At 34.8% G+C, this 15679-nt stretch overlaps 1 protein-coding gene across 5 annotated transcripts in view; it reads right to left on the bottom strand.

Annotated features, from left to right (window-relative positions):
- RGS22 (regulator of G protein signaling 22) overlaps window positions 1-15679 on the bottom strand; it is a 165950-nt gene that overhangs the window by 34744 nt on the left and 115527 nt on the right. For all 5 annotated transcript variants that reach the window (XM_067711622.1, XM_067711624.1, XM_067711623.1 and 2 more), the window contains exons 17-21: window positions 14247-14419; window positions 13159-13321; window positions 10296-10454; window positions 8206-8274; window positions 5634-5795 (exon numbers count right to left, since the gene is read on the bottom strand). In XM_067711622.1, the coding sequence (XP_067567723.1) occupies window positions 5634-5795; window positions 8206-8274; window positions 10296-10454; window positions 13159-13321; window positions 14247-14419 (726 nt within the window). The remainder of the gene's footprint in view (window positions 1-5633; window positions 5796-8205; window positions 8275-10295; window positions 10455-13158; window positions 13322-14246; window positions 14420-15679) is intronic.

The following is a 15679-nucleotide window of genomic DNA, read 5'->3' as shown; positions in this document are numbered from 1 at the left end:
CTCCTAGAGAAATGGAAATAAAAACAAAAATAAACAAATGCGACCTAATGAAACTTCAAAGCTTTTGCACAGCAAAGGAAACCATAAACAAGATGAAAAGACAACCCTCAGAATGGGAGAAAATATTTGCAAATGAAGCAACTGACAAAGGATTAATCTCCAAAATATATAAACAGCTCAGGCAGCTCAATATCAAAAAAACAAACAACTCAATCCAAAAATGGGCAGAAGACCTAAACAGACATTTCTACAAAGAAGATATACAGATTGCCAACAAACACATGACAGGATGTTCAACATCACTAATCATTAGAGAAATGCACATCAAAACTACAATGAGGTATCACCTCACACCAGTCAGAATGGCCATCATCAAAAAATCTACAAACAATAAATGCTGGAGAGGGTGTGGAGAAAAGGGAACACTCTTGCACTGTTGGTGGGAATGTAAATTGATACAGCCACTATGGAGAACAGTATCGAGGTTCCTTAAAAAAATTAAAAATATAACTAACATAGGACCCAGCAATACCACTACTGGGCATATACCCTGAGAAAACCATAATTCAAAAAGAGTCATGTACCACAATGTTCATTGCAGCTCTATTTACAATAGCCAGGTCATGGAAGCAACCTAAGTGTCCATCGACAGATGAATGGATAAAGAAGATGTGGCACATATATACAATGGAATATTACTCAGCCATAAAAAGAAATGAAATTGAGTTACGTGTAGTGAGGTGGATGGACCTAGAGTCTGTCATACAGAGTGAAGTAAGTCAGAAAGAGAAAAACAAATACCGTATGCTAACGTATATATATGGAATCGAAAAAAAAGTGGTTCTGAGGAACCTAGGGGCAGGACAGGAATAAAGACGCAGACGTAGAGAATGAACTTGAAGATGTGGGGAGGGGGAAGGGTAAGCTGGGATGAAATGAGAGAGTAGCAATGACATATATACACGACCAAATGTAAAATAGATAGCTAGTGGGAAGAAGCTGCATTGCACAGCGAGATCAGCTCAGTGTTTTGTGACCACCTAGAGGGGTGGGATAGGGAGGGTGGGAGGGAGACTCAAGAGGGAGGGCGGGAGGGAGACTCAAGAGGGAGGGCATATGGGGATATATGTATACATCTAGCTGATTCACTTTGTTATACAGCAGAAACTAACACACCATTTTAAAGAAATTATACTCCAATAAAGATGTTCAAAAAAAATTTCTACTGGAAGAGAAGCATGAAAAACGTTTTTCCAATCTGAGATAGTTAATAAGTGGTAATGATAAAGGTATACACAGGGCCCTAGGAGAGCACCCTACTCAACTTACTGGTGGATGCAAAAGCTTTTTCTACCATAACTGCTTCTACAGCAAGGTGATTTAGGCTCAAAAAGGCTAGCAACAGAAGCGGGAATGCTGGTGGTTGCAGGTGTATTATTATGCATCTCTTAGGATCTATATTTTTTCAGATAACCTATTATATTTTCATCTTTATAGCTAAAGAATTTAAAAATAGTAATTGTACATTAAAAAGACCCAGTTTTATGTCACAGATGTAAGGCTATCACTTTTTAAAATAAAGAGGTAGCTTAGCTTGAATTATGACATTTTTTATCAAAGACATTATTCTCTAAATCACTAGAAAGCACACAGATTTGGAAACTTGTAATTCTAGGCTGGAAATAAGCCAACATTTATTAAGTAGTTACTGTATGACAGGCATTGTAATAACTATCTTACGGACAGTATTAAAGAAAGAAAATTTCTAGAGCTTGCCATATAAAACTTTACATATATAAATTTGGCATAAGTTATATGTGAAAAATCTTGATATAAATGTTACACTGAGATAACAGCTAGCATTTTTTACTCAATTTAGTATTCCCTCTGAAAATGCCTATTTATAACACATATGTTTGGTATGTTACCAAAAATTAAATTTTTTGCCATTACTAGGGAAATGATCATATATTTGGTGAGCCTGGCTTATTATTATGGAATATAAGGATTATGAAATAAAAACAAATTTGTGAAATTATACGGTTTTAATTTTAAGAGTATAGAGATAGAATTTAGATAGAATCAGGATTGGTATTTTTTCTAGTTGTTCTGCCCTACTATACCTTTAGCGAGTTCACTTTTACCTATCATTGAGGCCTATGTGTTAAGCACATAGTTGACCGTTGAACAACGTGGGGGTTAGGGGCACCAACCCTGCCTAGCAGTTGGAAATCCACGTATAACTTTACAGTTGGCCATCTGCTTCTGTGGTTCCACATCCTTGGATTCAACCAACAGTGGATTGTGAAGTACTGTAGTCTGAATTTATTGAAAAAAATTCAGATATAAGCGGACCTTGCAGTTCAAACCTGTGTTGTTCAAGGTTCAACTGTACTCTCCTCTAGTAAACTTTCTGTGTCTACTTCAGTCCAGGAGATGGCCATCTTAGGTATTTCCATTTTACCCTGTGCTTCTCCCACCACTACACTAATCACACTCTTATAATCACTTTGCCTATCACTTGTCTGTCCCTCCCCTAACACTGTAAGCCCTGACAGAAAAGACTGTTTTGATCACAGTTGTATCCTCAGGATTTAGCCTGGCCTTTGATAGGTGCTGAAAAAGTATTTCTTGGATGTATATTTCCTTCAGGTCTTTTCTCTATGGGGACGGACACACACACACACACACACACACACACACACACACTTTGTATTAAATCATACTGCTTTCTAGTAGCTAGGTTTTAAAAAAATCAATAAGATGAATACCTTTTTTCATTGATTAATCTCCTATAGCATAATTTTTAATGGCTGCAGAGTATTCTACTATATAGATGTATCATAATTAAAATAACCAATGTCCTGTTGTTGTACATCAGGGTTCTTTCCAATTTTTCATAATTCAGAATAATGTTTGATTAAGATCACTGTAGTCATCTCTTTACATATTACTACAATCATCACTGGGAGGGAGCATAACTTAGTGATTAAGGGCACAAGCTTTAGCAATAGAATGTCTTGGTTCAAATTCCAGCTCTACTACTTAATTAGCTGTATGATGTCAGAAGTTTCTTAACTTCTCTGTGCCTTAGCTTCTTCATCTGTAAAATGGTGAGAATTAACAGCTTTGACCTAGGATTCTTATAAAGAATAAAGTCATTATTACATGAAAAGCATTAAGGTAATAACTGACAGATGTAAACACTTAATATGAGTAAGCCATATAAAAGTGAGCACAGTAGGGGCTTCCCTGGTGGTGCAGTGGTTGAGAGTCCGCCTGCCGATGCAGGGGACACAGGTTCGTGCCCCGGTCCGGGAAGATTCCACATGCCGCGGAGCAGCTAGGCCCGTGAGCCATGGCCACTGAGCTTGCGCGTCTGGAGCCTGTGCTCCGCAACGGGAAAGGCCAAAACAGTGAGAGGCCCGCGTACCGCAAAAAAATAAAAAAATAAAAGTGAGCACAGTAAGACTTGCTAGGTGGAATGCTTTTCCCCTGGTAAACTTCTTCAAGACCCATTTCAAGTATCATCACTTCTTATTTATTTATTTTTAATTAATTAATTAATTTATTTATTTTTGGCTGTTTGGGTCTTCGTTGCTGCGCATGGGCTTCCTCTAGTTGCAGCGAGCAGGGGCTAATCTTTGTCGCAGTGCGCGGGCTTCTCACTGTGGTGGCTTCTCTTGTTGCAGAGCACGGGCTCTAGGCACGTGGGCTTTAGTAGTTGTGGCACATGGGCTCAGCAGTTGTGGCTCACGGGCTCTAGAGTGCAGGCTCAGTAGTTGTGGTGCACAGGCTTAGTTGCTCTGCGGCATGTGGGATCTTCCAGGACCAGGGCTCGGGCCTCCCCTGCATTGGCAGGCGGATTCTTAACCACTGCACCACCAGGAAAGTCCCACTTCTTTTTTTAAAAATTTTTGTTGGAGTATAGCTGATTTACAATGTTGTGTTAGTTTCTGCTGTACAGCGAAGTGAATCCATTATGCATATATACATAACCACTCTTTTTCAGATTCTTTTCCCATATAGGTCATTACACACTATTGAGTAGAGTTCCCTATAAGTATCGTCACTTCTGTTGAGACCTCTCTGAGCTACCACCCTCCCTGAATCATTTTCCCCTCTGTGCCCAAATTATAACTAGTTAGAACAGGGATCATAATCAATGTTATTTCATGATATTTTGTTTTCATGGATGATTCCCTCCTCAAAGGAGGGCAGTGTATTTTATCCATTTTTTTATTCCTACAATCTAGCATAATAGTTGGCACATTAGTGATTTAGTAAATGCTTACTGAATAAACAAATTCACCCTTGAAGCATGATTTTTAAAAGCTACCTAGTATTATATGTCCTCCGTTCTATACCACAGAAAAGATATTTAAATGAAGACCAAGGGCAGCCTTGAAGGAGAAACAGTCACAAAGTTAAGGGCTGACTATGTATGAGTCTGTTTTCTTAAATGCTTATTTTGCACAGTTTATCTCATTACCTCTTATCCTAGCAGGGTTGGACTTACTCATGTTCATTTTAGCTTAAAGACTGTTCTGCTCACTCATAATAATTTCCTGTTATGGAAAACAGACTCTACCTCCTTTTTAATTTTCAAAAAAATTATCTTAGTATTACTTATCTTGTGATAGATTTTAAAAAAACTTATCTCAAAATACTTTTTTTTTTCTGAGGAAATTTCCATGTTGACAAAGGTACAAAAACTGGTGATAACAGAAAAGGGTAGAAAACAATTTCATGGAATGCTGCAGAAAGTCTGGAAGTAAGATTGTATTGAGCAACTATTAACTATATAGAATAAATATGCTGCAGAGTATTAGTACTGCAAAATATTATACATACGTAGATTATAGGCCAATTGAAAGCATTATCCTCTTAAATTCCAGCTTTAGTTTTACTCCCTACTTTTCTAATGGGATTAAATAGGCTGCTTGCAAGGAAATGAGCCTGCTAACCCTGGGAGCAAGGATGCCTACTCTTAGGTATTTCTAGACAACATTCCTGTATTCAAGTCTAGATTACATAACCTAGGAAGTCCTTTCCTCCTCCTCAATGCACAGATTCTATATGATTCCATCAAACACTTAAACCTGACAATAAAATGCTTTTGCACCTAATAACTTGTTCTTTCACTTATTTATTTTAAGAATTTGGCCATTCTAATAGTAAAGCCTCTCTCATCTCTGTTGTTTATTTATCTGTAATCCACTATCTTTTATTACTATTGCTGCAAATATGATTAGGAGGAATTCTTGTAAACAGGTCTTGATTAAAGTACTGAATATGAATATCTTCAGCAAAAATGTGTATAGTACATTTATAGATAAGCAATATGCAAAAATATAGTTAAAACTTTTCAGGAAGATTCTCATTAGATCATAATATACGTGAAACCTTGAAAAACCTAATACTATCATTTCAGGGCTAACTCTTACTTTTCACTGTATAATAATAAATGGATCTAACACAGAACAACAGATACCTCAATATTTACACATTGGTATGAAAACATCGAAGTTGGGATATCTTATACAAATCTTGTCCAAAAAGTTAGGAAACTGATATGTTAATGCATCTCCTCCTTGAAAAGAGGTGGTTTTCTCCAGCTTCGAATACAATACCTTATACTTTTGTACTTCTTGCCAAAAGAGCACCCCATTTTCCAATAAATCTCCTTTTAGAGCCACAAACTGTTGAAACTGTCTTGCGGTAATTGGATTCAATAATGCTTTACGGAAAGCAATGATATCACAAGATGACGAAATCCACTTACTCTCCACAGGCTGTCCAAATCAGAGAATACAGAAAATTAGCTGTGTTCTAAAAGTTAATAATAAAGTCATTTATTAGGCTGAAAATTACCAACTTCTATCTCCTTTATTTTTGGCGGTTGAAATTTACGGCATGGATAAATAGAATTTGGCAGCTTTCCTCTGTTCTCCCTTTTGTCTCCTTTGTATTTTTATGGCATTAGTTTTTTAAGAGGTGGAGAGAAAAAGAAATGATTGGATGACTTAGAACATATGAGTACATTAAGAATGTTAACAATCATTACAGTTTGGGACTATGGTGAAAAACTACACTTTGGCATACAGTATGAGTTCTGTGCTTAAACAGAACAAAGTAATCATAATGTTATAATTATTATTTTATAATTATATATAATATGTTATACATTAATATGCAATTTTCCTGTCTTTTAAAAAGTAAAAACAGTTGAACATTTAAGATATTTTTCAAAAATTTTAGAAAAAATTACCAATTAATCTTATTAATTTAAATAGGAAATTTACTCTGGAGCTTCACTATAATTCTATCCTAGAAAGATCATGGTTTTTTTTGGCCACGCTGTGCCGCTTGTGGGACTTTAGTTTCCTGACCAGGGATTGAACCTGGGCCACAGCAGTGAAAGTGCTGAGTCCTAACCACTGGACCGTCACGGAATTCCCAAAAGATCATGTTTTTAGGCAAGACATCTTTATATTATTTTAATAATAAATTACTATTAATAATTAATAACCGGAGGAAATAATTATCAGTGCATATTTTAAAAAATAAACTTTCTCTGACCCAGGATTCACTTTACACAACAAAAAAGCCATGTTGTTTTACTAATGCTTAAAGGTATTACTTATTTTATCTTCACAATTCTGAAGTATACGATGTCTACTTTTTTTACCTTGACCATTTTAGATCACATATTCATCCTCTTTTAGCCTCTCAGATTAAGAAAAATAATAGATTTTATTGAATTTACTGAATAGATTTTTTTTCATTTGATAAATTTATTGAAGTGCCCCAAATCTGAGTTTAGCCTACAACCATGAAAGGAAGCATCACTCTAAAGGTAATATTTTAGATGAACTTAGGAATTATAGTAACAATCAATGACAAATATCCATTGCACACGATAAATACCCATTACTGACAATGCATAAAATAAGTTCCTTGAAACAAATCATGTGTGACCAACAATATAAGCGTTTCAAGAGAGTTATGTAAAAAGTCTATGGGAATGCAAAGGAAGGAGTAACTAATTCTGCCTGGAGGAGTAAGAGCTTTATAGAGAAGGGCTCTGAGGATGACATCTGAGCTGGAAACTGAAAAGTGAAGGCAACTCCAGGCACTCTAGATGAACGGTGGTGCTTTTACCCCAGATAAAGTGAATAGATGTCTATCACTATTTTAGTGAGGCACACGTGGTGTTCCAAGGACAAAAAGTTAAGACCATCACCAGATGGTCCATATTAAAATTATAGCCCTATAAATAGGAACAACTATGTATTAGACTGGGATGTTTATTTAAAACCCACTCAACAAATAATGTTTTAAGACCTGCTTCTTAAGATACTAAAACTTAGTAATTTAACTAAAACCCGTAATTTAACTAAACAGAAAATACCATAATATATAATGTACGATAATATGACATATAAGCCCATTCTATTTAGTATTGTTAAAAAAATACATAGCAAAGGACAAATATAAGAACAGTTTGTTTCCTTTCAAGGGGAAAAAAGCATCCTAACAGATACATACACTCCTCTAACAGTCGAATAGATTTTTATCTTTGTTAGGTTGTAGGGGGTCACCTGGGTCTAGTTTGACATTTTATCAAGACCTATAGAAGGACGAATACACATACATTTGTAGGCTCAAAAAGACTGTGTTTATCATGCTTGTTAAGAAGCAAAACAGGCGATTTCTAGGAAGGTATCATATTGTAGTGGTTTAAATAAGCGCCAAAATGATAGCTATCTTAATTCTTTTAAAGTTAAAATGTAATTCTAAATAAAGAGGATAATGTAAGATAATTTAAGTTGCTGATTCTGCTGCATACTCCCCATTCTTTTTGTGTAAACCACTCCCAATAATAAATAAACTACCATATGCTGGAATGATCAGCCTGTCTCAATAAATCCATCACAAGCAAAACAACTAAAAATACACATTTAAAGTCCAATCCCACACTTCTAGGGTTGAGCAGGCTAAGGGACTCTTTAAGAAGAGGGCTCTAGTAGAATCACACTTCCCTGCAGATTCCATTAGCGAGTTAAGAACAGTGTCAGCATCTGGTGGCTTAGAAAAAAGCATTATCTACAATGAGGGTCTCTGTACAAGAAGAGGAAGAAAAACAATACTTTGACAGTGGAACTTACAAGAGGAAGAACATAACAAACAAATATTACTTGCCTTCCAGACTCCAATCTTCCTTTCATGCTTCTGTAGTAAAAGTTCTTCAGCTATGTCTCTCACCTGTACCTGGAAGCAAACCAATGATTTTATCCGAGTTATTCAGAATGTCTACAGTATTGAAATCATTTACTGATTTAACAGCTTTAAAAAATGAGGTAAAGGTCAGTGTGAATATGAGAAAGAACAGGAGAAAGAGAATAAGACTTAGAAATGGAAGCCCTGTCCATGTCCCCGGGCAAGTCACTCAAATTCTCTTAACAGTCTCCTCATCTGCAAAATGGAGATAATAATACCTGAGTGTATTGCCCCAAAGGTAGACAACAGTTTCACTTGGGCCCCATAGAAACTGAAGCGGGAAGGATGATTAGGACTTCCCAAATTTTTGTGTATTTTCTAGCCACGACTAATTTTAGATGAGCACAAAAGTTACTCAACACAGGGAGGTAATACAGTAGATATTTCTCGAGGTTATTGCCTATTCACAATATTTTCCCTTTTTTGGGAACCACTCCTGCCAAATCTGTGCTATGTGACTCTACCTCCCTGTCTATAGCAGGTAGATCCAGGAGCTGACCCAGACAGACAGGGACTAGAATCACTGCTGCTCAGTCTTTTGGTAGCCACAGCCTGGAGAAAAGATCTGAGAATTCTTCTTGCTGGGTTCCCAGGGCTGTCCTGGCCCCTGGCCTTTGCAAAGCTTGGGTGCCAACTCTTCCCCTAAATGTGTGAGATGCTCCAGCATCATTTTATTAAAAATTCTTGATCTTCCTTCTCTTCTGTCTTTGGCTTTAAGGTTGCCAGAATCAGTGAATGTTGCTGGCCACACACAGAATTGCTAAGTTAGGAAGGAGCTGTAAATTACAATAAAGTTATTGTGGTAAACGTAGTGAGAAAACACGGTAAACAATATTAATGAGCCAAATATCTTTCTACTTGGCTTTGGATAGACAATTAGAGTTAGCCTGAAGAAAGGAAATGAGGAAATCTGAGTTGTCCCAAAGCTTACTTCCAGGAACTTTTTGCCTAAAACAAGTCAGGTCTTCTTCCCCATACTATAAGTTCTATGTTCCCAGCTGTACTGTGTTTTCCATAACTTAAGGTGTTAAGAAGACTAAGGATATTTCCAGATAAGTAAGACTCAAAGTGTTTGATAAAATAAATATGGAGGGCAGCTTTTTTACATTCTTCCTGATCAATACTAATGGCATGTGCTTTGCACACTGAAGTCCAAAATTACATGCTCTCTACTCCTTGTGTTCTTTTTGTAAAGATCAGGTTTGCCTGTTTTTAGGTGTGATAATGACATTTAAAATTATTGAAGCAATACATGCTTCTTATAAAATAAAAACTAAACAAAGCAAAACAACAAAAACCCTACTTTACAAAGTAAAAATCCTTCACACTACCCATACCCATTCCCAGGAGGCAGATCTTTTCTTTCATCTTTGTTCATAAACATAAATATAGACAGAGGGAAGGAGAAAGAGAAATGCATAAATAGACAGATATACAGATATAAGTACATATAACGGGATTATCTTCTATGTATTGTTCTGCATCCTGCTTGTTTCACTCAATAAATAACATCTTTCATTACCAGTATATGTGGAAATCTCATTTTTATAATCTCATTTTATATGGAAAACTGCATAGGTATCCATAGTACGGAATTCTTATAATTCATTTAACTATTCCCCTTTGTACATCCTTGCCCATTTATATGAAGACTCAATAATAATAATGTAAAAAATAATAACTATATTAATAGACAGTATGTGAGTGTTTGCTGTGTACCAGGCACCACGCTAAGAAACTACACATATATCATTTCGTTTCCTCTTCATAACAATCTTATGAAGCTATTACTCTTATTATCTCCATTTCTTTTCCAAATGAGAAAACTAAGGTTGTAAAACTTATTGTTGTACAATTAATATGTGGCAGTGTTGAGATTAAAACTTGGGAAGTCTGACTTCCTGCTCTTAACCACTATGCCATGGAAGTACAGTGGCTGAGTCAGGCTTTCACATTTGAGGCTTTGAGAGGTGCTGTCAGTTGCTATCCCAAGATTATACTAATTTACATACCTTTATCTTTTGACGTGCTGCAAACTGTTCACTTGCAAGAAACAATGGCAACCACACATTTTCTAGCCTATTTAGGACATGCTTCTGAATTTCAATTAGAACAGCTGCATCAAGCTGCTCATGGAGAATCTTTCCCCAGCCACCACTTAAATGCATTATCTAAGGAAATAAAAATGAAACAGAAACAACAAACTTCTGTTTAGGTAAAGAAATGCTAGTAGTCATTAATTTATTCATTCACCCCAAGACTATTTGCTGAGCACCTGATAGGTGCCAGAATTTTCATTTTCTGTAAAATAGCTCCTGGGTTTGCTGTGTACAGTAAAGACAGATAACTTCCCTAACATCAAACAGAGAATTGTGGTTTATGTGATGGTTGTTTTAGATGTATGATTTTGCTTATGATAATATATTTCAAAGAACACAGGGATTTCTATCCTGTGTGACAACTGCAGTGCCATTTTTTTCTCCATGGCTTCTGTTTCTTCAACTGTAAAATAAGGGCATTAGACTTTTAGTTTTCTAAGGGCTCTTCTAGGTCTAATATTCTAATATTCTGAATCTCTGATTCTACTCAAATGGACTTGTTTGAGAAGGCATTTTCTTTTGTGTCTGAGAAAAATAAGGCATTAATTAGTTAAGAGACAACCTTGACTCAGACATTATAAATATGCATATTACCAATAAACATTGGGTTGGACATGGTGGAATGATGGTGGTGGTAGCAATGTAGGGCTGTTCCAACAACTTCAAAGAAGAAAACAGAGATAGCAGGAAGCAGAAAAAGGCCAGGTTATACAGACAATAGTCTCTGACTTGCACAAGTAGCCCTTTTATAAGACAATTTCTCTGTGGCCAAAATCTTCCTTCTATATAATTACTGGCTTCCACGATACTAATGGCCATAAAAATTAATTAATTAAAAAACAATACTAATGGCCAATTCCTACTATAAATCATCCTGTTTCTGCATATATACCACTCAAAATTGGTGAGTTTTTTGTACACAGAAAAAAATTGGACTCCTCATTGGAGTCTTAGCTCTCCTTTGACTAATAAGATTAACTTAATCCTAATAATAATATTGTTTTATATAAAAAGAGAAACTCTCTCAGCCATCCTTTAATAATATTAATCAAATAATATTAACAATAATACGGTTTCTGTATAAAAATAAGAAGAAAAGAGAATAAGAGAAAAGACTACTTTGCTAATCAAACTGCAAATTGGCCACACAACTAGGATTAGAACTAGCATGGTCTGTATAAAACATAAGGCGATGCAGAAATCCTTAAGTATAAAATAGGTAAATAAAAATAAAAGTGAAGACAAAGATGAGGAAGAAGGGTCATTTGGAAAACTCCTCTATAGTAAGCACAATCATTTGCTATGACAGCAATGGATGACTTTTTCCACTGAATTTTTAATTCTCAGCATGTTTTACTATGGAAGGTTCACACAGTAGCATCAGATACCATGAAACCTCACACAATGTAGCACAAGCCAAATAGAAAACAAATGCTTTCCATGTGTTTATTTCATACTTATGCTTATTGAGATACTCCCAGCCACTTTTGCTAATACATCCCAGATTTGTATCTCAGGGAACTAATGGCAAGACATTTTTGTTAAAGTTGCTTAATTCTAGAATTTCTTCTCCCTCTTACTCCCAAGGACTTTTGTTTATTCTCCCCGCAAAGATCTAGATTTTTAATTTGGTATGCCCTACTTATGAATAGCTCTGAATTTTTCTTTAACTTACTGAATTAATCTGAGATTTGTATTTTACAAACGTATGCCATCAGGGTACACATCCTTTTAAACTACGAAAATAAAGAACTCAAATGCTACACATTTGATCTAGCAAACTTCTAATATTAGCAAATTTCAGGTTAAATAAATTACAACAATTTTATATTTCAAAGGCATTAAAATTGAGCCATATCTCATGTGATCAATTACATGAACACTCAAAACCACTGTTGAATCCCAATCTGACATTTTTGCTGTAAATAATGACACCGTCTAGTTATTAATAAGTTGTGATTAAAGCCATATGATCTTGGCTCAACAAAATGGAAAATCTATGTTCCTGGTCAATAAAAATTGTTTTGGGAGACAGTACAATGGCAAACAGGATTTTTCAAAAATCAGTTATGTCTGGAGTAATTTCAGGTAAGACAAGAACAGAAAAGAGGTAGAGATGGGGTTTAATGGCTGATAATGGCTGCTCTTCTGCTTTTGAAAGGTGCAAGGACTTTGTCCTCCTCGTTTACCGCTTATCCTGAGCACCTAGAACAGCGTCAGGCATATCACAGGCACCCATACTTGCTGAATGAATGGGTGAGTGGATGAATGAAAGTTATTTTTATTCCACAGATTACTTTAAAAATAACACAGTTTTAATCATATATAATACTTGAGTGAATTTTAAGGCATCTGTAGAGGGACTTCCCTGGTGGTCCAGTGGTTAAGACTCCACGCTCCCAATGCAGGGGGCCAGGGTTCGACTCCTGGTCTGGGAACTACAGCCCACATACTGCAACTAAGAGTTCGCATGGCTCAACTAAAGATCCCACATGCCGCAAGTAAAGACTCCGCATGCTGCAACTGAGACCTGGTGCAGCCAAATAAATAAATGAATAAATAAATTTTTTAAATAAGTAAATAAAGGAAAGCAGCCTTTATTTAAAAAAAGACATTTGTAGATAATTATGAATACCTAAAAAAAAAGATATCAAAAGTGTCGAACATATAAGTCATAAAAGCAAAAGAAAAAAGACGACGTTGAGATTGTTGGCAAAAAGAAATAAATTACTAGTTTTCATACTTAAATGTACAAAATATGTCTCCATGTTGATACCTGGTCCTGTTGATACAGAGAAGCTGGACTGTTGGGTCCAAAGAAATATTTTTTATTAAGGTACTTGTTTTTAATGTACATAGATTCTGCCTCCCTTCGCTTTCGATCTCTGTAAGTTATTCTTCGGAACTGTTCAATGTCTGTCCAGCACATAAGGTCCATGCTAAAATGAAAAAGTACAGCCCTTCTTATTTATTTCTTTCAATTCTATTAAACACCAAACAAGTTGTTGTTTTGACAGAATTTAGAAAGTGCTGTATTGAGCAGTTAGCACAACCGATTAGACCATGGAACTAATGAGTATGATATTATTAATATTATTATTAATATTGTCTTATCCTGGCTAAATATATGAATGAATACAAGGAGTGCTGGGATCAGAGAAGAATCTACCATCATACTGGTAGGGTGGGTCTCAGAGTTCTTCCATTAATGATGAACTAGTATTATAAATTTCAAATATGGAAAAATTTCCACCTATTGCATGTCTATTTGGCAACCTGCTAAATTTAGAATGATTATCATCACAAAGGGGAACTATATAGGTGAAATTTGGCTCCCAGGTCTAACCTGTTTTTGTTAACTTGGGAGAAAATTATTGGAAAAAATATGATTAACACTTCAGTTTATATTAGATAAATATGTCATAAGGTACCAAGATTCTATGCAGAACTATAATGTTTCATTTATGTATTAACTAATGAAAATCACAAAATAGTAATTTCAATAGCTTAGTAAAATATAAAAGAGAAACTTCTCAGAAAGAGTCATTAGAGCACCTGTTTAGAAAAATGCAAAAGAAAGAAACATGAGAACAGGCAAAAATAAAACATACTGGTGTTTTAATTTAGCCAATGGTAAAGGTATCAACAAATATTGTTTGACCACTTAAAATAACATTTTGGAGGCTGTTATCAAAATGCAATTCCCAACAAAAGGTTATCGTACAGGTTTCATTAATCTTCACTGAAATGGGTAAAATCTAGCACCAAACCATTTTTATCATATGTTGAATCAAAACAAGTATCTAACAGTTTAGAAGAATATTTTAAGAGAGAAATAAATTTTAAAATGGTTATGTTCCTTACCTTGAAGAATGAGCCTCAAGAAACTGATGAAAATGTTCAAACTCCAGTTTGTTGTTAAGCAGATCATTAAAATTAAAATGCCTATATTCTGCAGGAACATTATTCCAGTATTCTGTTTGTTTAGAGACATGAGGAAGTGGTGAAATACCAGATCCAATTTCACAAGTAGTGTCCTAGTGAAATAACACTTTTCATAAAAATCTCTTAAATACAACAAATTATTTTCCAAATTTAAAGAGAAACTGAAATAAAAATTAACTATTAGGCCAATGGCATTTATCAGTCCAATGGTAGAACTGGGTAAAGAATCCAGAATCTGGTTCTAACTCACATCAAATTCTGTTCTGTTCCTTTCCATTCCATTCCCTTCTTTTCAGGAACATTAGTAAGTATTTACTATACACTTGCTTATAAAATATTAATTTTATTATTTTTGTTGGTACAGAAGTAATACGTCTTTTGTAATAAAAAGAAAACAAAAAGCAGACATTGTACTACCATTCAGAGATAACCACCACAAACATTTTTATGTGTATCCTTTTAGTCTTTTTTGTACACACATGTAGTTTATTACAAACGGAAACAGGACTATACAACCATGTATGGTTTTTGGTTCTTTTTCTTAACGATATATCATGAACATAAAACATTAGTTTGTCTATAAAAGTTTTTTATGTTATAGAGTAGTAAAAGATACTTTAGATGTAATCTCCTTCATATAACAGTTAATTGTTAGGTATTTTTAATACCTCTGATGTTTTGCGAACAGTTTACAAGTCCTTCAGGGCAAAGAGCTAGAGAGGCTTATTCTTCAGAAATCCTTCCTATGTAACTCCCTATATAATTAATTCACCTCCCTATTTGTTTTTGAAAAGCATCAGACCATGAGATAAACTACCTATATTTAAAAAATCAATTTTTGATAGGTATAAGTATTATGAATAGTATTATAAATTTAAAAAAATTTAAAGATACTTTATGAATTTTTATGTATCCTTTCCAGATATTAATTAATAGAATTTCAAATAAAGAATTTCTGTGTTTATAAGGCAATAACATGAAGGTTACATTTAAAAAACAGCTTTACTGTTTGTGAAAAACTTTATTGCAAAAGAATAAAGATTTCAGATAGCTACAAAGTAGAAAATTAAAAAATCACCTGAAACCTTACCACTCAGAGCTAACTATTTTTAATATTTTGATGAACATTTTTCCAGACAGCCCTCTTTGCATACATGTATACACCTAGGAATGCATGTATAATTTTAGGTGAATAGGATTAACCAATACCAGTGTTTTTGTTCCCCACATTTTTATAAAATAATATGTCGGGGGCATTTTCCATGTCAATAAATATGAATCTAAACTGTCATTTCTAAGTAGATACACACATTTAATCTTATGGCCTTATGGATCTATCATGGTTTACTTAG

Source organism: Pseudorca crassidens, chromosome 17 (genome assembly GCF_039906515.1).
Source record: "Pseudorca crassidens isolate mPseCra1 chromosome 17, mPseCra1.hap1, whole genome shotgun sequence".
NCBI classification, from domain to species: domain Eukaryota; kingdom Metazoa; phylum Chordata; class Mammalia; order Artiodactyla; family Delphinidae; genus Pseudorca; species Pseudorca crassidens.
Note: the sequence above shows the minus strand (reverse complement) of the source record. Positions and strands in the feature narration are given on the sequence as shown.